Source organism: Radiomyces spectabilis (genome assembly GCF_025331425.1).
Source record: "Radiomyces spectabilis strain NRRL 2753 chromosome Unknown BYT42scaffold_3, whole genome shotgun sequence".
NCBI classification, from domain to species: Eukaryota; Fungi; Mucoromycota; class Mucoromycetes; order Mucorales; family Radiomycetaceae; genus Radiomyces; species Radiomyces spectabilis.
In genome coordinates this window covers 1,552,002-1,573,701 of record NW_026251928.1, presented here as the reverse complement: position 1 = coordinate 1,573,701, position 21,700 = coordinate 1,552,002, and the positions used below count along the sequence as shown (strand labels likewise).

The 21,700-nt window shown below is 43.7% G+C and overlaps 9 protein-coding genes across 9 annotated transcripts; 4 read left to right on the top strand and 5 right to left on the bottom strand.

Moving 5' to 3' along the window:
* Positions 1-314: 314 nt before the first annotated feature.
* BYT42DRAFT_238471 (uncharacterized protein) lies at positions 315-1,703 on the bottom strand. The gene is made up of 3 exons (XM_051562658.1): positions 1,508-1,703; positions 800-1,436; positions 315-727 (listed from the first exon to the last, which is right to left on the bottom strand). Exons 2-3 carry the CDS (start codon positions 1,408-1,410, stop codon positions 508-510), a joined length of 831 nt encoding a protein of 276 aa, XP_051426339.1. The 5' UTR covers positions 1,411-1,436; positions 1,508-1,703; the 3' UTR covers positions 315-507.
* An 871-nt stretch (positions 1,704-2,574) lies between these two features.
* On the bottom strand, positions 2,575-4,684 carry BYT42DRAFT_492177 (HAD-like domain-containing protein; the record flags this gene model as incomplete). Its single annotated transcript, XM_051564131.1, has 3 exons — positions 2,575-2,889; positions 2,984-3,241; positions 3,353-4,684. The coding sequence occupies 3 exons, from the start codon at positions 4,682-4,684 to the stop codon at positions 2,575-2,577; spliced, it is 1,905 nt and encodes a 634-aa protein (XP_051426338.1).
* Positions 4,685-5,777: 1,093 nt separating this feature from the next.
* BYT42DRAFT_238277 (uncharacterized protein) lies at positions 5,778-7,598 on the top strand. The gene is made up of 7 exons (XM_051562656.1): positions 5,778-5,914; positions 5,977-6,056; positions 6,129-6,387; positions 6,452-6,549; positions 6,608-6,750; positions 6,817-6,955; positions 7,027-7,598. The coding sequence occupies exons 1-7, from the start codon at positions 5,879-5,881 to the stop codon at positions 7,475-7,477; spliced, it is 1,206 nt and encodes a 401-aa protein (XP_051426337.1). The 5' UTR covers positions 5,778-5,878; the 3' UTR covers positions 7,478-7,598.
* On the bottom strand, positions 7,595-9,227 carry BYT42DRAFT_238169 (transmembrane amino acid transporter protein-domain-containing protein). The gene is made up of 6 exons (XM_051562654.1): positions 8,994-9,227; positions 8,893-8,919; positions 8,521-8,832; positions 8,291-8,452; positions 8,114-8,226; positions 7,595-8,054 (listed from the first exon to the last, which is right to left on the bottom strand). Exons 1-6 carry the CDS (start codon positions 9,136-9,138, stop codon positions 7,713-7,715), a joined length of 1,101 nt encoding a protein of 366 aa, XP_051426336.1. The 5' UTR covers positions 9,139-9,227; the 3' UTR covers positions 7,595-7,712.
* BYT42DRAFT_238219 (uncharacterized protein) lies at positions 9,071-10,132 on the bottom strand. Its single transcript, XM_051562655.1, has 5 exons — positions 9,927-10,132; positions 9,489-9,867; positions 9,363-9,428; positions 9,249-9,284; positions 9,071-9,128 (listed from the first exon to the last, which is right to left on the bottom strand). The coding sequence occupies exons 2-4, from the start codon at positions 9,825-9,827 to the stop codon at positions 9,270-9,272; spliced, it is 420 nt and encodes a 139-aa protein (XP_051426335.1). The 5' UTR covers positions 9,828-9,867; positions 9,927-10,132; the 3' UTR covers positions 9,071-9,128; positions 9,249-9,269.
* A 589-nt stretch (positions 10,133-10,721) lies between these two features.
* BYT42DRAFT_631526 (uncharacterized protein) lies at positions 10,722-12,333 on the top strand (the record flags this gene model as incomplete). The annotated part of the gene is made up of 7 exons (XM_051572454.1): positions 10,722-10,825; positions 10,883-10,944; positions 10,999-11,084; positions 11,156-11,235; positions 11,291-11,358; positions 11,422-11,492; positions 11,555-12,333. 7 exons carry the CDS (start codon positions 10,722-10,724, stop codon positions 11,852-11,854), a joined length of 771 nt encoding a protein of 256 aa, XP_051426334.1. The 3' UTR covers positions 11,855-12,333.
* Positions 12,334-12,482: 149 nt separating this feature from the next.
* Positions 12,483-13,760, bottom strand: BYT42DRAFT_560342 (PRELI-like family-domain-containing protein). The gene is made up of 5 exons (XM_051567230.1): positions 13,595-13,760; positions 13,456-13,520; positions 13,277-13,383; positions 12,934-13,194; positions 12,483-12,842 (listed from the first exon to the last, which is right to left on the bottom strand). Exons 1-5 carry the CDS (start codon positions 13,627-13,629, stop codon positions 12,750-12,752), a joined length of 561 nt encoding a protein of 186 aa, XP_051426333.1. The 5' UTR covers positions 13,630-13,760; the 3' UTR covers positions 12,483-12,749.
* A 601-nt stretch (positions 13,761-14,361) lies between these two features.
* Positions 14,362-17,565, top strand: BYT42DRAFT_238006 (uncharacterized protein). Its single transcript, XM_051562653.1, has 2 exons — positions 14,362-14,694; positions 14,800-17,565. The coding sequence occupies exons 1-2, from the start codon at positions 14,504-14,506 to the stop codon at positions 17,234-17,236; spliced, it is 2,628 nt and encodes an 875-aa protein (XP_051426332.1). The 5' UTR covers positions 14,362-14,503; the 3' UTR covers positions 17,237-17,565.
* Positions 17,566-18,321: 756 nt separating this feature from the next.
* Positions 18,322-21,484, top strand: BYT42DRAFT_560335 (uncharacterized protein). Its single transcript, XM_051567229.1, has 9 exons — positions 18,322-18,344; positions 18,413-18,630; positions 18,692-18,838; positions 18,930-20,043; positions 20,111-20,272; positions 20,353-20,621; positions 20,703-20,989; positions 21,062-21,179; positions 21,239-21,484. The coding sequence occupies exons 3-9, from the start codon at positions 18,794-18,796 to the stop codon at positions 21,383-21,385; spliced, it is 2,142 nt and encodes a 713-aa protein (XP_051426331.1). The 5' UTR covers positions 18,322-18,344; positions 18,413-18,630; positions 18,692-18,793; the 3' UTR covers positions 21,386-21,484.
* The last annotated feature ends 216 nt before the right edge of the window (positions 21,485-21,700 follow it).

Here is a 21,700-nt window from a genome sequence, read left to right as displayed (position 1 = left end):
GTTACGGGTCGAGAAGGGGTTGTAGATTTTGGTTTCAACGTCTGTGCCTGGACAAATGCCATCACAGTATCGCTAGTCAAAGTGTTTCGTTTTTCAAACTTTGTCCAACGCAAACCACAAGCATTGCACAGACTGAACAATCGCACGGTTACTAAATCGTTCTCTGATTCTCAATAGACCCTCCGTATATACCTGTGTGGACCGCCTGGCCCTCGACGCCAGATAGCGGTCTCATTTGCTTTGCAAAACTGACAACGGCTCCTCGGCTCAGCTGAGGCAACTAATTCTGCAACTGTTAAGATTTGAGTTTGTATGATTGGCTTGCTTTCACGCTGCTTGTCTGCTGATTTATCTTGATCTTTTGATGCAGCAGGTTTCTTGGTTTGTTGGATGCTTGTTTTGGAATCGATGTCGTTGCCTGAGATGGCGCTCTGTTAGATGACACAAAAATCCAGAACTCATCGACTACTGTAACAGACGATGCAAAAAAAAGTATCGATGCCAAAACTATATTAATAACTTACGAGATTTTTCGGCTTGCGTTTCTATGGATGTTGTCTTGGTGGATGAGATCGGCTGTGCAGACGACTGAATAACTGGGTTTGTGGAGACGGATGTATTTCTTGAGCTACGACGTAAGAAGGCTTCAGATGGAGCCGTTGGTGGTTGCCTGTTGTCAGATTGCGTTCTTGTCGCTGATGGATCGATTTCTGCCGGATCGTGTACACTGCAAGTAATGGTAAAAAAAAGAAGAAGAAACCATCAGCGTTGATCTAGGACACAAATATCCATGACTAACGTTTTGGTATGCCACGATTGCACGCGATTTTGATCCATATGGGTCGCTTGACGAAGGTGGGAACGAGGTGATGCCGTTTCATCTATGAGTTCTGAAACATTGCTTTCTGTTGACGTACAAGACAGAGCTTCACCGGTATCCGCCACTGATGTATTGCTGCGAAGCTTATACTTCTTACTTGGAGGAGAGCTCTCGCGAGGCAAAGTTTCTGATGGCACGATCTCGTCAGGAATACGTTTGAGTGGTATCATGGTCGGTTTATCTGTGGGTTTTTCGACAACGGGAGAAGTGGGTGAGTGTGGTTCCAGAGAATCGGGTGGGGAAGGAAGAGCATTGTTAAAGTCGTCTTCAGTGGAGGGCTTTTCCGCAAAGGCAGCAGTAATGAATTCACTATCTTCCATAGCCAACGTTTTTGGAGGAGTAGCACAGCTGAACATTGTTTCTGAAATCACCACACTATTCTTCTCCACATTGTCATGGGAATCAGGACCCATCGCCTCGCATGTCTGGGCCTCCGGCCGTTGGCAGGCGTGAGCCGTTGCCTCAGTTTCGCTTCGGTTCAAATTGGTCAAATCGTTCAAAGCGATGGCATCTACTACGACTTGGTCCATGATGGCTTTTTATTTCAAGGAGTGTGCTGAAATCTCCTTCGGGAAAGCAAGGAATGAGAGTTAGTAATTGAATGAGCAAAGGTTGGCTGGAGTGTACCTGAAATAAGTGGGAGTTTAAGAAGAGCGAGAGAAGATCTCGGGTATCAAGTAGGAATAAGATAAAGAAAAGAGAGAAAGAGTAGCACCGAAAAAAAAAATTGTCAACAAGGAGGGACAGACAATAATACGCGTATTCAAACCGTAACGGGAAACTGAAAAAAAAGAGCGCCGCGTAAAGCGTACGGATCACCAAGCTTGGACGAGAATTGCACGACGTTAGTCACAGCTCTGACATACTGACATACGTCTAATAAGCAAGTTTTACCTGCTATACATCGGATTACAATTCTGACAATCATTTATTAGCATACGAGCTATATATTCACTATCTCTACGGTCTCTCAAAGAAAGGCGCTTCCCTTTCGGCCTTGATTGAAAGCATCGCTGTCATTGGCGCGTGGAAACGGCTGGTCTGACACCATGCATCTCAAACACATCATATAAGCAGACAATCTTTTCTAATATTGTCATATCTTCAGAGCATCATTGTACTCTAAGCTTTCTAGCATAGCAGACCCATAACAGTACCGAGTCAAGGAAGCTTACCAGAACAGAAAAGGAACGTCTTCCGATGGATTGTTCCAACTGCCATCAGAGATGCCAAAACGGAATCCAGCGTTTCGGTAAGCAGCTTCATGTGATACGTATTATGAGAAGGATGCATACTGAATGTGAAGCTTTTTTATCTGGCTGCATTACAGTATATTCCGTGTTTCTCATACCTTGATCTACTGTCCGTGTCCATTATCCTAGTCGACGGATCGTAAACACAGAACGAAAGACAGTATATGATCAGTTTTAGCTACGCGAATGGCTTTTAGACACAGCATCAACTACCTAATCGCAAACAACGTCACTGTTGGAGAAGCTAAAATAAAATAAAATGAAAAAGATAATGTAAGGTCAGGATACACTTACAGTCTTACAGTGGAGCGCTTTTTTTTTTTTTTACGGAGACCTTGAAAAACGCGAACCGCTGAGTATAGATGATTTTGATATTGGTTATGAAATCGTTTGTAGACGTAGACATATCTTCAATTGCAAAATAAAGTGTATAAAATCTATTTAGTAATCCTGGCTCAATTGTTCCATATCTTTTTCCGAGTATCCAAGTAGAGTGAGAACGTATTTCAAACTCTTTTGATTGATTCTTGATGGTGCCTGTTGCTGCACTCGAGGCTTGGCGTTGAAAGCAATTCCCAGCCCGGCCTTATTAAGCATCCACAAATCATTGGCTCCGTCACCCACAGCAATGACTTGATTCAACGTAAGACCTTCCGCTTGTGCAATGACATCCAACAGTTCCTTCTTTCGAATGCCGTCAACAATCGGGCCCGCTGTTTCACCTGTCAAGGTCAATCCATCCGATGAAACCCTCAGCTGAAAAAAACATCGAGGATGGTGTTAGAAATGGTGGTGGTGGTGGTGCAACCAGAACCGAAATTTTGAGAAAGGAGTGATAATCAAAGTTTACCTGATTGGCAAATGCGTAATCTAATCCGAGCTCGGCTTTGACGTACAAAGCCAACGGCATGAACCCACCACTGATCACCGCCAATTTGAAACCCAGCCTTTTCAGGGCGCGACACAGGAACCGTGCACCTTCGGTGAATGTCAGGTTCTTCTTCACATCTTCCAGCACATTCACGCTGGTGCCCTTAAGTAGAGCTACACGACGTCGTAATGACTCGGTAAAATCAATCTCGCCATTCATAGCTGCTTCGGTAATAGCCTATGGGAAAAAAAAGTTCAGTGATGAATAGAAAAAAAGCCATCATCCTCAAGGTTCCAGTCGTGCACCGTCCAGGCTTTCCTTCAAATGCACTAAAGGTAGAATACATACCGCCACTTGATCCACAACGCCAGCATATTTGGCAATTTCATCAATAACCTCTTGTCGGATGAGTGTAGAATCCATATCGAAAACGACCAATCGTTTGTTCTTGCGGAACACATCGTCGGGCTGCAAAGCCACATCTGAGCCGTGAGCAGCCGATAGTTCAATCAATTCCGTTCGCAAGGCTTCCATATCCACAGTGTTCGGGACACTTAGTCGTACATCGGCACATGACAGCTTGTTGTCGTCCATGTTCAACCGCGATAACTTTTCAACGGAAATGCGATGTTTCAACAAAAGCTGGGTCCAGTGACTCAGAAAATCGGCCTGTAATCCATTTTGATTCAAAATAGTGGCGGCATATTTGATACGATCCGAATAGGGAGCTTCTTCAAGTGAAGCAGGTAGACAGACATGAGCTTGTTCTTCCCGTTTCTCTTGATGGCGAACAGATGGTTCCCGTGCCTGGGTATCGGGAATATCAAACGTGAGAGTAGCGTCCCATTTTTGTGCGGCTTCTGCTAGATCACGGAAAATAGTGACATTGTCCGAGGGCAGTGTCAAAAGTACACCAAAGGTCACGTTATGATACAAGCGAGACAGCATGAAATCCTCAATGTGGCACGGATGTTGTGCAAGGCACCCAAGAACAGCACCAATGATATCGGTACCATGAGGCCCTGAAAGTGATACAAGCACTTTTTGGTTGGGTCCGACAAATGCAGGTGGAAGCAAGTTGGAAGGCGTGAGTTTGTACTGAGAGCGACTGCGACTTAGGACGGGTGACACGCTCGATACGGTCGACTTTTGCTGTTCATCACTGAGCTTGGTCATAACCGATTGCTTCAACGCGGTAAGATCCTCAGCCTTCACAATCGATAATTGAGCCACGCGGTGAAGATACGGTTCCGACAACGCAAGACCTGAATGACGATCGTTCTTCTTGAGAATTTTCGTGATACCGGTATAGTTCAAAAACACGAAGCGTTCGAGCATCAATATCTGTTGCAGAAAAGCGAGCAATGCTTCATCGTCATCTTGCAGTGATGCCTGCACTAAACGAGCCGACTCCGAGTCGAAAAAGGCGCATACTTTGTCGACTTCCTTGTCCAACCGATCCAGAAAGACGACTTCGGACTGTTGCAACTTTTCCAGTCGTTTAGACACCACTTCGGAGAATCGTTGTTGTGATGCCGGGTGCTCAGGCTCAATCTTTATCGAATGAGCGTACACAGAAGACTTTAGTAATAACTTTAGCCCATTGTAGTCGATGCAATTGGCTGCATAGTCGCTCGGTAAATGCGCCCTGCGGTCCTCGAGGAATCGACCAAACTTCATCCCACGTTTCTATACGTTGCGCTGATAAGAAAGATGCAAAATTGGAAATTAGTCATTTTGACTTTTTTTTTTTATAGATTTTTGTGACTTCAAGTTGCATAAATTGGATCGATGGTTCCATTATACATCACTCAAAGCATGTGATATTTTTTCAGGTCGTGCGTGTCAAGACATGAGGAAAAGCTCTCTGATAAGTACACTTCAACACAGTACCGAGCAGCAAAGAGCAAGTGTTTAATTGACTCATCCTACGCATAAAAACACTATAGACAACATGATCATAATGTGCCTATTTTTCACTGTGAGCAATAATGGATTAAAATATATCGTCACCAAAGCAATTACCGCTTTTGAGCTTGATTAGACGCTTGATGCACTCCGTACAATGCGAATAATAATATGGAGCATGTTGTCGATGGGTTTACTATTTTTTGTTTGTTTGCATAATCGATTCCTTTCTTTTTTGATGTTCGTGTTCTGCCGAAAACTCCAATGAGAGTGTTTAACTTTGATATATGTCGAATAAATGAAACAACTCATCCAAGCCTATTGTCATAGGCACTGATTCGGTCATGGTCAATATTATGTTGTCATGGTTTATGTAGCACTCGTTGTTTTGCTGTTCATGGTATGGTAGAGTTTTATCTGTTTACCGGTCTGCTGAGAGTGAGGCACAAGTAAAAAGGAAATTGCACGATCTTTTTATCCATGCTGAACAGACAGTGGATATCGCAATGGTTCTCTTCTTCGGAAAAGGATTCAATTGTTTTGGGCGGATCGGTTTGACGGAACTTGAAAGTTTTTGTTACAATTTTTTTTTTTGCTAACCGGATCGTGAGGGGGATGAATGGTAACACTTGTCTTGACACATGTCATGGCGAGCATTTTGAATTATGAACGGTTTGACCCCGATTCTGTGACAAGGCGAAATCAGTCGAATGAATTTACTGCCGTTGTTTCCACCGGGCGGAAGCGCTTGCTCTTATATCTACTTCAGAATCAACAGTATAGAGAGGCTTTAACGCTCCTCAATGCCCTCATGAAGACGTACCGTTTCAAAGTGGCCGAATACTGGCTGGTACGAATCCATGCTCAAAATAACTTTTGGTATAGTCTTCACTCACCGCTTTTTGATCACCATAGATCGGCGCCGAAATTGTGTCACAGATCGCGCCTGAGGAATTGAACGCCTACATGGAAGTGGCCGCCCTCAGTGCCAAAAATTCAGAAGTGAGTCCACTTGGATTATAGAACACAGTGTTTATCGTTGATGACTCATGGCTTGTAAAAAGAAACCTCATATTGCCTATGTGTGGGTTGAAAATCTGCTGAGACAGGGCGACGTCCGTCGAGCCAAAGAGGAACTGATAGTGTAAGTATAGGGTCATTGAGCTCGGAGAACCCTGATTATTCGAGAAAATGACCGCTCATCCATTTTGGGTAGTCAATTATCTCAGGATTCGTGCAAAAACGATCCCCAGTTACTCAAACTTCAAGTCATCTTTGCTTACGAAGAATGGAAAGAAGCCGTATCGAAACTCAAATGTAGTCAAGAGGCCGATTCAGCTGAAGATGACTCTGACATGGACTTGGATGAAGAAGATAGTGCCGTTGAAAAGCTCCGAGCCACCGCCTTGAAATTGGTTCGCGAGATTTATCCGACCTTCATGAGAGACCCCGAGATTCTCAACATATACCTCGAAGTAAGCTTGCCTTTCATGCTAAGCGATGGTTCAGATGCTCACCGGATCCTTTTTTTTCTTTTAGCTGTTAACCGCCAATCCAGAAATGAGATCCGATGTATTGGAGTTGCTTGATGAAGCAGGGCACGAATGTCTAACTTGTCCGGACCTGGATCGCATAAGGTATAGTTTTCTTTTACAATCAAAAGTGAATTGCAAAGGTGCTAATCATAAAGTTTAGCTTATTGCTAAGCTACTGGCAGATGACGAAACAGAACAAGAGTTTATGGATACAATTAGCTGAGCGATACTGTCGTATGACGATAACTGACCATCCGAAGAAATGTCTTAAAAAGCTCATGAAACGTCTCTTTAGACGCCTGGGTAGGACGACTTAAACATCCGTGTTGATGATCTACCGGTTGTCTAATGTCTCTTTCTGTTTTTAAGATCGGTATATCAAGAAACAGAAAACCGAGAAAGTTCTCACGACACTGGTAATGATATGGGGACTGTTGCTGGATCGTTTGGAGGCTAGATTGTTCGATCACTTCTTTTTAAAGAATATTCGACGGGCACTCAATTACGTGTAAGTGAAATCAGGAAGCAAACCCCTTTGCGGCGATCTCCTCACATCACTTTGTATTTTTGTCTCTGTAGGTTCCGCCGGAGCGTGCAAACTCCGCCCTGGAAGCTCGATGCTTTTACATCCTTGAGCTCGGCTATAGATGATCATCGAAGTATAGAAACACTAGTTCAATCGCAGAAACTACAACTTCCCCGTGATATTACAAAGGAAATGGTTCGTCGCGTTCGCATCTCCTTTGATCTTTTGCAAACAAAAGCCCGTGAACTCCAACAAGGCACCGTACCACCGCCTTTAGGTATTAAGGATTTTACTGCTGGTGATCCTTGGAGCCAGTTCCTCGACCACATTCCGGAGGCAATACCCGATCAACCCTCGAAAGCAGATCCCAGTCAACCCACCAATATACAGCCATCCACTATTCCACCCTATCCCTACCCCTATGCTTATCCCTACCCACAACCCCAACCCCACCCCTACCCATACCCATCATACTCTTATCCTGGTCAGTTCCCGTACTATTGATATTTGGTCGACTCCTATATTAGTAACCCAGCCTCGTATAGTATGGACCCATTGCATGTAAAAAGATAGCATCACAAATCACGGATACAAACAATCATCCTCGTCACACACTCGCACGAATTTCATTGGAAAAAGAAAAATCAAAGGATTCAAATGACGATGGCGTGTAACAATGCCAACCAAGTGGTTCGCTGCGTGTGGAAATGCGTTGTATTTTGAGTTGAAATCGATGTATTCAAAAATCACATGTGACGGCTGCATGGTGGCCGGGACGGAACACTTTTTGAAGGCTGTAAAAAGTACTGACAAACATGATGATGATTCCGAATATCATGCAAGTCCAGTGCGGTATTTTGCTTCGTTGCCATAGGGAGCCAGCCGATAGTTTTAAATAACAAAGCGGAGGTAAAATGTAAGCAAGAGCGGTGGCGGAGAATCCACCCGTCAGTTCCAGGACGATGCCAAGGTTGCACGTCAGTAACGAAATCACTAGGGCAATAAGAACCAAAACCGTTGTCAAGATGAAATGGCGCTTGAGATTGAATGTCGCTGCTGGCCAGAAAAAGGTCTCCAGGACCTGGATAAAAGACGTTGATCAATGTTTGGCAAAGGATATTCTGTGCAGTTACGACTTACCTCTCGACACACAAAAGCTTCTAGCGGGATAGTAGTGAACATATTTAAACCAAACGCCAATCGTGCAATATTGATCAGAACATTGTCCGGAGGAAAATTGTTCAAGATATTGCCTACAAAGCCTGTGAGCATGGTTCTACATTTGATCAAATCATCACATTATCAGCAAAATGATACCTGCGGTCTTGTCGGTAAAGACAAGGTAGCCGGACACGGCCAAGACAAAGCATGTGACAAAGGCAATGGTCATACTCCAATGCGTTACGACGGCGAATCGATTCATCGACGGTTGTTTCAAAGAAGTAAAAATCAAAAAGCTATTGTGATGGCACACAAAGGCTACAAAGAAAAGAAAGAACGCGTCAGTCAACAATATGTTTGTCTGCTACTTCTTGACTTGCACGTACCAAAACTGATGACGGCGATGGCTTGAAAGATTTCGTCGTTGACCACGTTGAACATCAGGTCAGGGGAGCCTCGTATTTCAGGCGACATTCGTGGTCCTTCAATGAGGACGCTGACGATGATAACAAAGATGGCGACGAGAGCCAATGCGCTTGTTTTGGCCAATTTGCCGATATCGCGGTAGAGCGAAAGTGGGTAAGACACAAACAAGGTGAAGAACATAATACACAGTCGACGATTCCCAAATATCCACAGAATTGGAATGCTTTCGATGGATGGAATCATGGATCGAAAAACGTGCGGTACCGTGTCACCTAAACCAGTTTAGAAAATAAAATAAAGGAACCCTTGCAAGGATTGCCGCTTGTCTATACCTAAAATCACGCAGTACGCACACATCCCTTTATAGCAATTTCTGTCAATAAAGAAAACACAAACAGCATGTTGGATTCTGCATTTGCGCAGTAACACTTGCCTCCAAATGCAAAAGCAAACTGGAAAATCGAGATGGCGACGAGTCCCGCACGCCCGAAACAAAACTCAAGCAGATCCTGATAAGTGTTTCGCCCCGCCAACTTTCCATTGTAGATCAGCAACCGCAACGTCCAATCTATAACCATTTGGTTACTATACCGTAAAAAAAGAAAAAAACAGGCGGCTGTTTTATCGGCGCTGGGTCCAGGAAGAAAGCTAAAACAGAAAGGGCAACATCATTCCTTTAAAGGCTTACCGACGACAACCGTTAATACTATCAGTAAAAGAATGCCTGTCCAAAATCCCTTTTTGCACGTCAACGAAATCACTCAAAATTACTGGAAAAAAAAAGAATGCATGAAACACATACTGCTTCTTTGAACGAAAATGGTAAGCCGATGATACCGGCACCAATGATGCTGTTGGCCATATTAAGCTGTTTTGCATGATAGAACGAGTCAATACCCACGACAAGGAACAAAAACCGATTTCTTACAAAGCTCGCAAAAATGGTGCCGCCATCGGAAGGAAGTCGGTATGTTTTTAAATCGTCTTGGTCGTTATCTTCGTCACGGTGATCCTGCCGCTGTCGGTGTTGTAGGCTTAAAGGCGTGATTTCGGAGTCGTCGATATCGAGTTGGGCATACTCTATTGGGGCAGTAGGGGCATAATCCCAGTCGTCGTCATCTGGTTCGTTACTGTCACTGTGGCCGTTGTTATGGTGATGGTGAGAGTGATGAAGCAAACGCACAGTGGCATCGTCAGCATGAGCCGCGACGTGCTCTTGACGCTGGGTCTTTTCAACGCTCGAGTCGGATACGGTGGCTACGGTCATGTACAGGGGAATAAAAGGCGTAGTCCAAAGTTATGAGCAACTATTATCCATAAGGGAAAAGATCTCATATAACTTGTAGATGCGAAAAGGGATGCCCACATTTTTTCCAATAGCCAACGAAATTTTCGAAGCGTCCAAGTCACGTGGGGATTCACCCTTTGGACTTCCATAAACGAAAAGAAGGAAAGAAGCAAGTGAAAAGAAAACCACTACAGGTGAACAGTCCATCGGTAAGCCTTCATCCACATCCATGGCTTTGAGCTGGTAAACCCATATATCATTTCAGAGCACAGTGAACGACTTTCATGCATTACCAGGCGCTGGATGCTGAGTATCTGAAGAAAAAAGGGGAATCACGTTGCACAGAGAAAAAAAAGCGGTCTTCCCAAATCTGGTAAAAGTCTAACATCCCAAACTCACCTAGTCATATTGCAGGTTACTCAAACCATATGCGAGAACGAGCTAGCCTTAGCAAAGCCTCTGTTCTCGATCTATGCTCACCTGCCGTTTACCGGGCTGCAATTCATTGCATAGTTTTGGTTTCATAGTTCGACTAAGCATCCCTACAGCTTCGATTGAATACATTGGCCTTAAATCGGATTTTTCGCAGCCAAAACTCTGGCGTACCTTATTTATTTGAGTTTCGCTTGACATTCTGGATCCAAAATATAGCAACTTTAGTAAAGTAGACTTAGTTTTATCGACCCACTGGAAGATTTTTTTTTCTTTTTCAAAAATACTGCGGCTGGCACCTTTTCAATTTGCGATGCAGTTTAGACTCGCATGACGGAGAAGCAATATTTTGATGGCCCGCCATGAATGGGGTGGCTTATTTCATGGATTTCCAGTGGCAGGCAAATTGCCCCATTTGTGAAAGGCTGTATTCTTCCAACCATGTCGACTTCATTGGCGAGCTTGATCAGCAACGTAAAGAGTAATACGGCTAAAAATAGCTTACTACAAAAGAATTTAGCCATCAATAAAAAGCGATCGGCAAGGTAATATTTCCAGATCTTGTTCCCAATAATCCCTCCTTTCTGACATTCTTCAAACAGTCATGAAGACAAGACGGCGATCAGGAAAAAGCTAAAGCAAGAAAAACCAGCCATCGAGTCCTGTAAGTAACTTGCTGAAAGCATGGTTTATAACCGCATGCTCATTGACCATGTAGCGGAACCCAAGGTGGTGGTGTTTGATGGCTCATCCTTGAAGAAACGGCCCGAGTTCGAAAGTAGAAAGGAAAAGAAGGCTTTTCTGGTACGCTTTTGATCGTCATGGCACACAACTGATTGAATAACGGACTAAATCGAGGGTCTTCCATTTAATAGTCTGGAAAAATATTACAAACGGACTCGAGCTCGACGGAGGATCAGTCAAAGATGAGTGCCAAAGAAGTGGCAGAAGAAGAGTAAGTCGTTTGATCTATTTGAAAGAAGGCATCAAGTGCTTATTTTTCTTTGTAGGGAAAACAAGCGAAATGATCAAGAATTAAAAGATTTACTAGCCACCTCGAAATTACTAGAAGAATATCGTAAGTCATCCCGTCCGATCCATGTTGTACCGTGACGAAAGGTTATACTAAAGCGTCTCACAGAAATTGAGGAAATGAGCGGCAAAGAACGTCGAAAGCATATGATGAATAAGTTGGAGACATTAGGTGCAAAGGTAAGCGTGGGGTTTTGCTCATGTACAAGCGAGATGCAGGGTCCTAAAAAATGGAGTATTAGCCTGCTGCAAATATCCGCATACCATTGGCGATCCATTTGGGCATGGAAGCGAAGAAGAAGGAACGATTACAGCAAAAGATGCAGGAAGCTAAAGATACCGGTCTATACGACAAATCATTGAAGCATTTGTATGTCAAGACAAAAGCGAAAAAGCGTGACCGTAATCCCGGTATCACGAACGGTATTGGCCGCATGAAAGGCGCAACGTTGCAATTGAGCAAAGAGGAAATCACTCGCGTAGCGCGTCAAGGGACAAAGAGTAAAAGTGGAGGAAAGAAGGGCAAGGGCAAGAGACGATAAAAGAAAAGATTCATACCATATCAATTTCACGACAATAAACTCATCTATTTTTGCATTCATGTATCATACATTATTCGCCTTGTCCATGAAGAGAGCACTCTTGTGTGCGCCCTTTGGAAAGTAGGTGTTCAACTCGTTTACTGATATCGCAGAAAAAAACCTGCCACACCGGTATATGATGAACAGCTGGTTTTTTTTCTTTTTAAGTTGATCTTTTACCAGTGTGACCCAATATTTTGAAACGCATTTTTCACACTGTACTGAATTTGATATGTTTTCATGTGAAAAATTCATGACCGAATTCCCGCGATCACCTCACCAAAATGGAAATTTTAACCCAGAATCCAAAAGATCAATCACATCTACAAGTTGTAAAAACATTGGCTCTCTTTATAATAGGGAATGGCAAAAAGTATCAAGCTGCAACTCTACAGTGAGTTAAAAACGTTCGGGGAAAATGGCGTGTCTCTTTTGTTGCGGATAAATTACGTTACATTCGCGTAAATTGGGAGGCGGAGACAGCCCGATTGGGTGGAACCATTCGCTCTTTTTTTTTTTTCATCAGCTCACTTGTCAAAAGCATATACCACATGTTGGCAACAGTTGAATCAATGTTAATTAACTTTTTGTTTTATATGGAGAAAATAACAAATTTTTATACTGTTCTTTTTGATGATAAGATATTTACAAATCCAGAAGATATCATCATATTCGCTGGAAAAAGAAGATCAATAGGTGGACATGGTTTCTTGGGGGAGCATATTTGATGGAGAGTTTTTTTTTTTTTTTTTCAGTCTTGCGATGTGAATTGAAAACCCGGTAGATGAGATCGGTAACGCGAGAGGCTTCAATTCCGGTAAAATGATGAATGAGGAGAATGATTTCAAAAAGACGTTTAGGATTGGTAGGCAGGAGCGAGGAAGGGAACACGACCGCCCATTTGCTTCTCTCGAATGGTTTGTAAGATATGATGCATGCCTTTTCGAGCCTAAATATGACGCAGTCGGTTTAGTACCCACCATGACTTTTCACACGATCCGGGGATCCCTTCCCAAATCCAGTTTGTTTTTTTTTCTTACCTTGGCTGCATTGGAAGCAAAGCTACCTTGACCAAACGCTTCAATGCGATTGGTCATTCCCCATCCAAATCGTGAAATGATACGGGCTTCTGTTTTACATGAAGTGAAGGCTGGATTTTGTTCGTTGGGTCGGAAAGTCTGCGTTTCCTCGACTTGCATAATACGAACATGGTTTAAATTTTTCGTACGAGTTGTCATGGTCATGGATTTGGGATCCACTTCTGATTCCTCAATGATAAAAGCTTCCGAATTCTTCAAAAACTGGAAAAAAAATAACCATTGGTATGTTAAACTATGTGCATTCAATTGAACGCTTATTCATCATATTTTCATGATCACTTACGCTTTCGGGGAACCACTTTGGTACTTTTCCTTTCTTCAAGACTAACCGGGTAGTCTTTAATACGCCTTTTTCGTCGACATAACGATCCAACACGTCGACTGCCAACACTAGAGAAAACGTAACATATCAGCATTATTCGCACAAGCTACATCGAGATCAAATGAACCAAATGTATTTACCATGAGAAGCAAAAGGATTAGGATAACGTAACCAAAAGGCATAGCTCACGGTTTGCCACGGATATCTATTGATTTGTGATGCGTTAGCGTTATGCATGACCTCGAAAAAAAAGCCTTCAATAAAGAAAAAAAAACTTACTCATAGTTGAACGTATGTTGGTAAAACTTGACCATTGTCGATTGCTTTCGGTGCGAGTATGATTGTAAAAGAGGATTTGGTACTGCAGAGCAAGACGAAAGAGAAAATGGAGAATCCGGTATTGACAGGAAATAATGGAACAACAAAGAAGCTCAACCCAAAAAACCTGTCGACGAGATTTTTTTTTTATCATACCACCCCCAAGGGTTGGTTTGGCCGAACCGAGTCGATGACGCACATCCGCATATTTAATCTCCGCTTGTCTTAAACAGTACAACAAGGATCTTCATTGGTTCGATCCTTCATCCTTGTTCTTTCGAATTTCCATATAGTTCTGATTTTTTACGATTCAATACAGCGGTCCTAACTGTATCCTTCTCTTTTATCTCCATATGGAAAGCTCGGAATGTGGCGGGGTCAATGCTTTCTTTTTTTATATCATGCTTAAAACCGCATATGGCTAGAAATATGATAACAAGTTACGTCTCCAGTAATTGAAAAAAGGGAATATGAGTAACATTGGATCAATCAAAGAACGCTCTCATTTTTAGATGGAGATCATAAAATGAATATCCTCTCCGGTTCATATGTAATGTGGTTTTTTTTATTCCAAGGAAAAGCTTGATCAAAATTGGAGAAATTGTGCAACGTGCTCGCAGAAAGTTTATTAAGTCTTCTCTTCGGTCTTTTGCTGCCAAACCGTGGCAAAGTTATAACCTTTTAAAAATGATCCCTTTTTCCTTATATATCCAGTCCCATATATATTCTCGCATCACATCATATCTGCAACTGGTCAGTTGAATTTGCTCTGATGAAGATTTGTCTGTCGAAAGCGCACGATTTTGAGAGCACGCACAAATAGCAAGTCACAGGCCAGTTCGTTGCTCATCAGACTTTGCCGGAAATCGCATGAGGTCTGTCTGCACTCTTTTTTCTTATATAATTTTTTACTTTTTTTTTACTTGCCCTTTCAGTTATCCGATTCCCCCCAAAAGTATGCATGATCTTCCAGACGAAATCCTTTTACGTACATTCAAATTGCTAGCCACCAATTACTGGCAACTGCTTCAGTTAGGAAGCGTATGCAGAAAGTTTAAAAGGTCGGTTATCCTTCTCACGGAGGTTCCACTGGGTCTTGACAATTCCGTTCATGACTAAAATGGTGTGTCCAATGGTCTTTGTGCCATGTCTTTGTTTATCTATAGAATTAGCGACGATGCCAGGTTGTGGTACAACGTATTCCAGTCCAATTTCCCCGTCTGGGGTCGACATGTCCAATTTGCAGCCAACCCACATTCACTGATTGACTGGAAACGTTTTGTTCTGCATGTGGAAGCGCAAAGAAAACGAGCTCGTTCGATTAATTTCAGCTTTGTACCCGACGAACGAAGTATTGAGAATATGAAAAGATTAGATACCGGACGGAAACGCAAATTAAGAGAGAGATCCCCTCCTTCGCTTTCGAGGAATATCTGCCGACAGAGAACCTCTTCCACCACGGCTTTGGACAGCGAATGGCCGTTTCCCTCCAACGGGTTATCATCTTTAACGTCAGCATCGAGTATCACGATTCCAAACGAGAATGGCGATCCTTTTTCCCCTCCCTCTACTCTCGACCGATGGATGCAGTCCGAAAGAGTCTGGCTCCCCACTGTGCGTCCCGAACCTGTGTTTGATCGAACGTCCATATTGATGAACTCCTCTGAACTCCCTTTCCGAATCCAGGATCCGTTAGTCGTCGATATTGACCGAAAAACCAATGTGGGGATTGTAGCGACCGGGAAACATCGCAAGGAAACAACGCACTATATGCACACGCATTTTCGGTCGGAGCACAAAATCCTGTTTTGGGAATATCCTTCCTGGCGACTGGTGCGTGAATTCGATTTGAGCTTAGCACCGCCTGAAATGACCTGTCAGATTGTTGGCATTCAGTCAATTCGCGTGCTATGCGGTGATGGACAGACGACTCAGAAAATTCGCCTCTTTGCATTAGCCATCGGTCAGCCTCTGGGCCATGTACACTTGGACGTCGAAGGAGCCGAAGATCGAGTCGATCACTGGCAGGCCGTGCTTATTTATCGACTCTTTGATGACGGGACCACCCAGTGTCTCGCTCATCTGCGCGTGGAAGGCCATTTCATCGGCCGAGAAGTCTTTTTCTTTTCCGATATCTCGTGGGGTCAGTCCAATGACGGGCAATGGGATCCCGACGACAACGTGGACGCGGTGCGGGATTGGATGGAAATTTTGACGCCTTCTTATGCCAACTACGATCGACGACATACCATCTTTATGCTTGCCATTGGATCCACCACACCAAGATTTTCCGGCTGTGCCCAACTGGCCCAATTTGATATCCGCGGCGATCCCCACGTTCTCGACCCCTCCATGGCTCCTTTAACGTGGAATCGAGCCACGCATCGGTTCATGACCCACAAAGACAATCTCGATCAGCATCTCCGAGAACCTTTATCGTTGTTCAACAAGGTGATTGCGGTGATTCCCTTGGGTGATAAAGTGAGCTGCATGGTCCATTTCCGATACCCACCCCATTTGAATCATTTGATCTGCACCGGCAGCTTTCAAGATGAGGAACTATCCGTGTTTGACTGGCGTTTTGGTGTCAAAGTGGGGACATTACCCTGGACGGCTCCGCCCGAATTACGATCCCTGAACAACATTCAGGGTCCCATGGTAGTGGGATCATCCGATGCAAACGAAAATCCGACCTTGACGCCTGCTGCTCCGACAGCTGCATCTGCACCCGCACCTGCACGAGAGGCAGTACCCGCTGTCACCGACAATCCAACGCAAGCTTCAGATGAGGAACAGGCTCCGGTTGACCTGGAAATGGAGATGGATGATGCCGAGTTTGGCATAGACGACGAGGATGATGACTTTGAGCCTATCAGGGATGTCCGTCCCTGGGGTTTCGAGACGACCATGGTGTTACCGCCGACGTGGTCCAACAGCAAACTTGGGCCGAAAGAGCTTGCCAAGCACGGATTTCGATTGATTGCCGTGGGTGATAATCGAAGAAACAAGCTGGAAATCAAAGTGTGGGATATCTCGTATTTGTTGGAGATGGAGTGGGATCCGTTGAAAAGGGAGGACAACGAAGATTCGGTGGATGAAGAAGAAACGGATTATACAAGTCAGTTTGGTTGGTGGAAGCGAGGTACCAAGCGCCTGAAACGCGTCGCACTGCGAATGATTGAAGAGCACATGGAAGAACTCAGCCTTGTCGGGTGGGTCCCGGTGTCTCACTTGCGAAGACGAAATAGTCGAGCCGTGGAAACTGAAACCGAGTTACCGCTATCTCCTCCCAAGGGAACTCGGCCCATGATCTTTGCCCATTCTTTCAACAGTAGTCTCGCCAGCGATCCTTTAATGATGCCCGTGAAATATGCTGCTTACAACGTGCTGTATACATCGCTGTTCCTATTGACGGACGAAGGTGAAGTAACAGTGCTTGACATTGAGACCGGCAAAGTGATAGGCACCGTGGATAATGTGGCGGCATCACCGGATCCCATCGGACCACAACAGCAAGTTCGCGGTATCGATGTCAACGTCATTGCCGGCCGTGAAATTGTGGTGACAAGCAGAGAAGGCTTATTACGCAGTGTCATGACCTAGAATCCGAACAATTACACCCACTACCAAGAATCTCCATCTGGAAGCATCATAGATCAACCATTCCCCTCATCTTCCTCTTTCCTGCAAAAGGAGATAGACTACTCTCCTTCTTTTGCGACACCTTTTACCACATATTTCATACTTCTCCGATTTTTTTTTCACATGCATTAATCTGTCGCAACAGCAATGTAGATCATTGTATGAATGCATTTATCGATACCCTTTTTTCTGATTTTCTTCAGAGAAAGATTATCACCTTTTCAAAAATCCATTGATGATTTTTCCATGAATTTCAAACGCAGTAAAAACGAGTTTCATCTTACTCTTACTATGCATATTGTGGTAGATATTCTGAATTCGCGGATAGTTTTTATCTAAAACGTATCTTGCACCGAAGATGGGTCCTATGATGTTAAAAAGTGGGAATGGGGTGAGATACACCTCCTACGTGGCTTTCGTGTCACCCATGATGAAGCTTACTATTTGCTGGCTGAATACGTGATGGGAGTACAGAGCATCAGTCATGACGCTATCAGTTTTGATAAAATCTTTGCCCTGAGAATAGTGTAACGGCGTCCACGCAGGACGCTCTTTTTGTTTACACAAAAGCATAATCTTGACGAAATCTTATGCCATACTTCGAACGCAAGGCCCCACGCATTCGACCTTCTCGTTCCTCCGATACGCAACGGACATCGACTGCAACAGCCTCGTCGTATGATGGCGGTTCTAATGCTAATGCAGTTCCATCTATGCAACCTTCTGTATCCGAAAATGTAAAAGTAAGCTAATTTGGTACGGTTGGCGTGGTGTGAAAGGGACTCGCTCCCAATTCTCATTAACCAGCTTGATATGCCAGAAATGCACGCAGTTGAGTGCCACTCCTTCTACGAGAAGTGCTCCAGAAAGTTCGCGTCTGATCGGTTCCTCTGAAGTTATCAAGTGGGATCTGCCAATTCAGGCTTCTGAACTGAGCCAGACACGGTCATCGAGCTTGATTATGCAGAAACTGCCAAACGACACCTCAATCCACAGAAAACCTTGTGTCTCCATGTGTATCATGACGGAAAAGAGGCCTTACTGGGCTGAATCCATCTCATCGAACAAGGTACGCCATAGAAAAGCCTATTTTTTTTGGGTTGTTGGATCAAAAATCTTATTTGACTGTACGATGAGTTGCACCAGGTATCGAAGCCGGCGTCCATCTCGGTTCCCGAAAGACCAGGGACTCCATCGGAGTTAAGCCGTTACGCTCGCCACTCCTCTGATGGGTTCCATGTAAAATTACATTATCGATCGAGCTCAACGAGTGAGACTGAAGCCTGCCTCTTGAATAGATCCGCTCAGCAGAGCCACCCTTGTACTTGAAGACAAAGTTTGGTGTCTATGACTTGGTAAGATATGCAATGACAAAAAAGAGGGCCAAAGGATACTGATGCATCTCGGTTCCAATAGAACCTTATACATAAGAACTGGTACCAAAAGGTGCCAAAGGATTTGTACCGCAGCCTTGATAAAAAGGAGCAACAACGGCAAGAAGCAATCAATGAATTTATTATGCTTGAAGCCAATTTTGCTCGAGATCTGGCCACGTTGCATGAGGTTGGTATCCAGTAACACTTGCAACGAGACAAAAAAAAAAACTCAAGTGTTGAAGCATGTAATTGATATTTTTCTACTGCTTGTGCGTTAGAGTGTGATTGTGCCGCTGCGGCATTCCACTGTGATTGACGATCCCGTGAGACGAGACGCATTCATTAAAGAGGTGTTTTACAATTATGAAGAACTGCGCGAATTGAACGGTGCGCTTTTGCATGACCTTGTCACCCGCCAGCAGGAATATAAAGGAGGATGTGTTCCAGGCATAGGCGACATCTTGTTGAAACATTTTCTGAATTTCAAACCCTTTGAACTCTACTGTGCTCACATGGCCATGAGTGTCTTTTTTATTGATCGAGAAATAAAAGTCAACAAAATCTTAGAAGAGTTTCTCGACACGCAAGCGGACGATCTGCGACGACACACCATCAAGCATTACCTCTACAGTCCATCGCAACGTCTAACACGCTACCCATTGACTTTGGAGACGATTATTGAAACGACAGATGTAAATGATCCCGACTATGTACGACTGAAAGAATGCAACGAGCTTTCCAAATGCATGGCATCCAAAGCCAACGCGCTGGCCAACCAACTGAAAAGGCGTGTGGAGATTTGGGAAATCCATCAATGTCTTGAAGAAGAAAAAGGCGGCTATTACAATGATTTACTATGCCTGACAGATAGTGATCGACGATTGTACCACCAAGGCATTGTCAAACGCGCCGACAATGAACAATCGCATATCCGCCTGCTCCTGTTCGACCATGTGTTGCTCATGCTCAAACTGAAAAAGGGATTGCCCACAGGCGAGTGTCAAGTGTGGAAAAAACCGATTCCGCTAAAGATGTTGTTTGTTGAGGAAAGCCGCGACTTTCCCCTGAGAGGCAGTTCCGAATCACTCGCTTCGCTCAACAGCCTTGGCCTACGAAAACGATCATCCAAAACCAATGGCGAGTCGCTCACATCTCTTACACTTCACTATATGGGACGCAACGGCGGCGTGTACCGTGTCACATGCGCTCAACCCTCCGAACAGGAACAATGGATTACCGAAATCGAAAATGCCAAAAATCTCTTGCAAGCCAAAGCACACAAGCACAATCTGTTGACGATACGTTCAAAAGACGACGAATGCTTTCCCCTGGTGGCTACGCCCGATACACGAGGATGTGCGCATGGAAAAGTACAATGCTCGATATCGTTTGGTATGGAAACGTTTTGACAAATTACATAAACGATACTGCGATAAATGCCAACATGCTATGCTTTTAGACGACAAGAAAGGTCAACAGAAAATCATTGTTGGAACAACCACAGGAGTCTATTTCAAGGCAATCGGACATAAAAATGTACGAAGAGTACTTGCATGTGAAGACACCACACAACTGGGCATCATCGGGTTCCATGAAAATAGAATCTTATTAGTACTAGCAAGTAAGTCTGAGTCTATGGGATCAATGAAATAGTTTCGTTTAACGAGCCATTCAACTTTTTTTTTCTGGTAAATAACACAGACAAGCAATTGACAGCATACCCTCTTGAAACATTGGATTCGCCTTTCAACATGAAGCCTCCGGAACGACTGGTGCAAGTGATTGATCGAAATATTCATTTTTTCAAAATCGGCAATTGCTACGGCAAAGACATTCTCATTTATAAAACGCGAAAAAGTAATGGTTCCCGGTTAACGGCTTTGAAACCTCAACGTCTGGTGGAACTCACAAAACACAGTTTAACCGCGGCCCTCTCTTCTCGAAAAAACTCGTACTTTAAAGATTACAAGGTTTGCTTTTTTTTTCTTCCACTATATTATCAGTGATATGAGCAAAAAAAAAAAAAAAAATGGTATTGAATATTCGTGTAGGAATTCTCCATCTCTGCAGACGTCAAGGATATTGTTTTTGCAGAGCATCGGCTTATTGTTTGCTTTGATCATGGTTATCGAGTCATTGACATTAATAACGTAAAGAATCCCAGCGATGGACTGATGCCAAGTGAAGCTGATTTGCAAAGCTACGGTCTTCGGGACCTTGGCTCATTGCGATTATTGCGCGTGTACAATTTTAGAGGCAAGCGGCTGTTATGCTTTAACCGGTTCGCAATGTACATTGGTGCGGTGGATGAAGTGTCTCGACTTCACCATCATTTTGTGTAAGTAAAATCAACAATTCATGTTTTTAGTGAAACGTCTGGTCGTATTCATCAGAAGACTTGGTTTGTTAGAAATGTATCCCATTCACTTTTGTGGGAATGGGAAGGAACTCCCGAGGACATTCTGTTTCAGGAACCCTACATTATCGGGGTCAGTCAGCAATTCTTGGAGATTTGGAATATATATACGGTAAATCATCCAAACGGCAGGTGCGAGAAAATTGCAAAATTTTTAACGCAAGATCATAGAGAGAATTAATGGATATTCTTGTTGGCGATCAGTTGCGTGTGACTAATTATGGTGATGCTAGTGGTTTGGACCCGTCAATCCATCTCTGCATGAATTACCCAGAAAAACCAGAATTGCAGAATATTTTTAGCTTACGGTGCCATTAACCCGATTTTGGGATGCACGTCAAAAATAGTAAACCGCAAAAAGGAACAGTTGTCATTCATCGCGAAAAAACCAGGTTGTGTACCTTTCGTATGTTGGCCCCTATTTTTTTTTTTTTTTTTTTTTTTTTTTTTTTTTTTTTTGTAGTAGTAGTAGATCGCCTTGGACGAGGCATCGGTCGGAGCGCGTACGATTGACTTTTTTTTTCTTGTGCCACGAAAAAATGTCAATTGCAAATTTGCTTAATCGGTGCAAAACGAACCCTTCTTGTCCCACCTGTTGAGTTTCAATGCAAACATCAAGACCACGCTAGACTA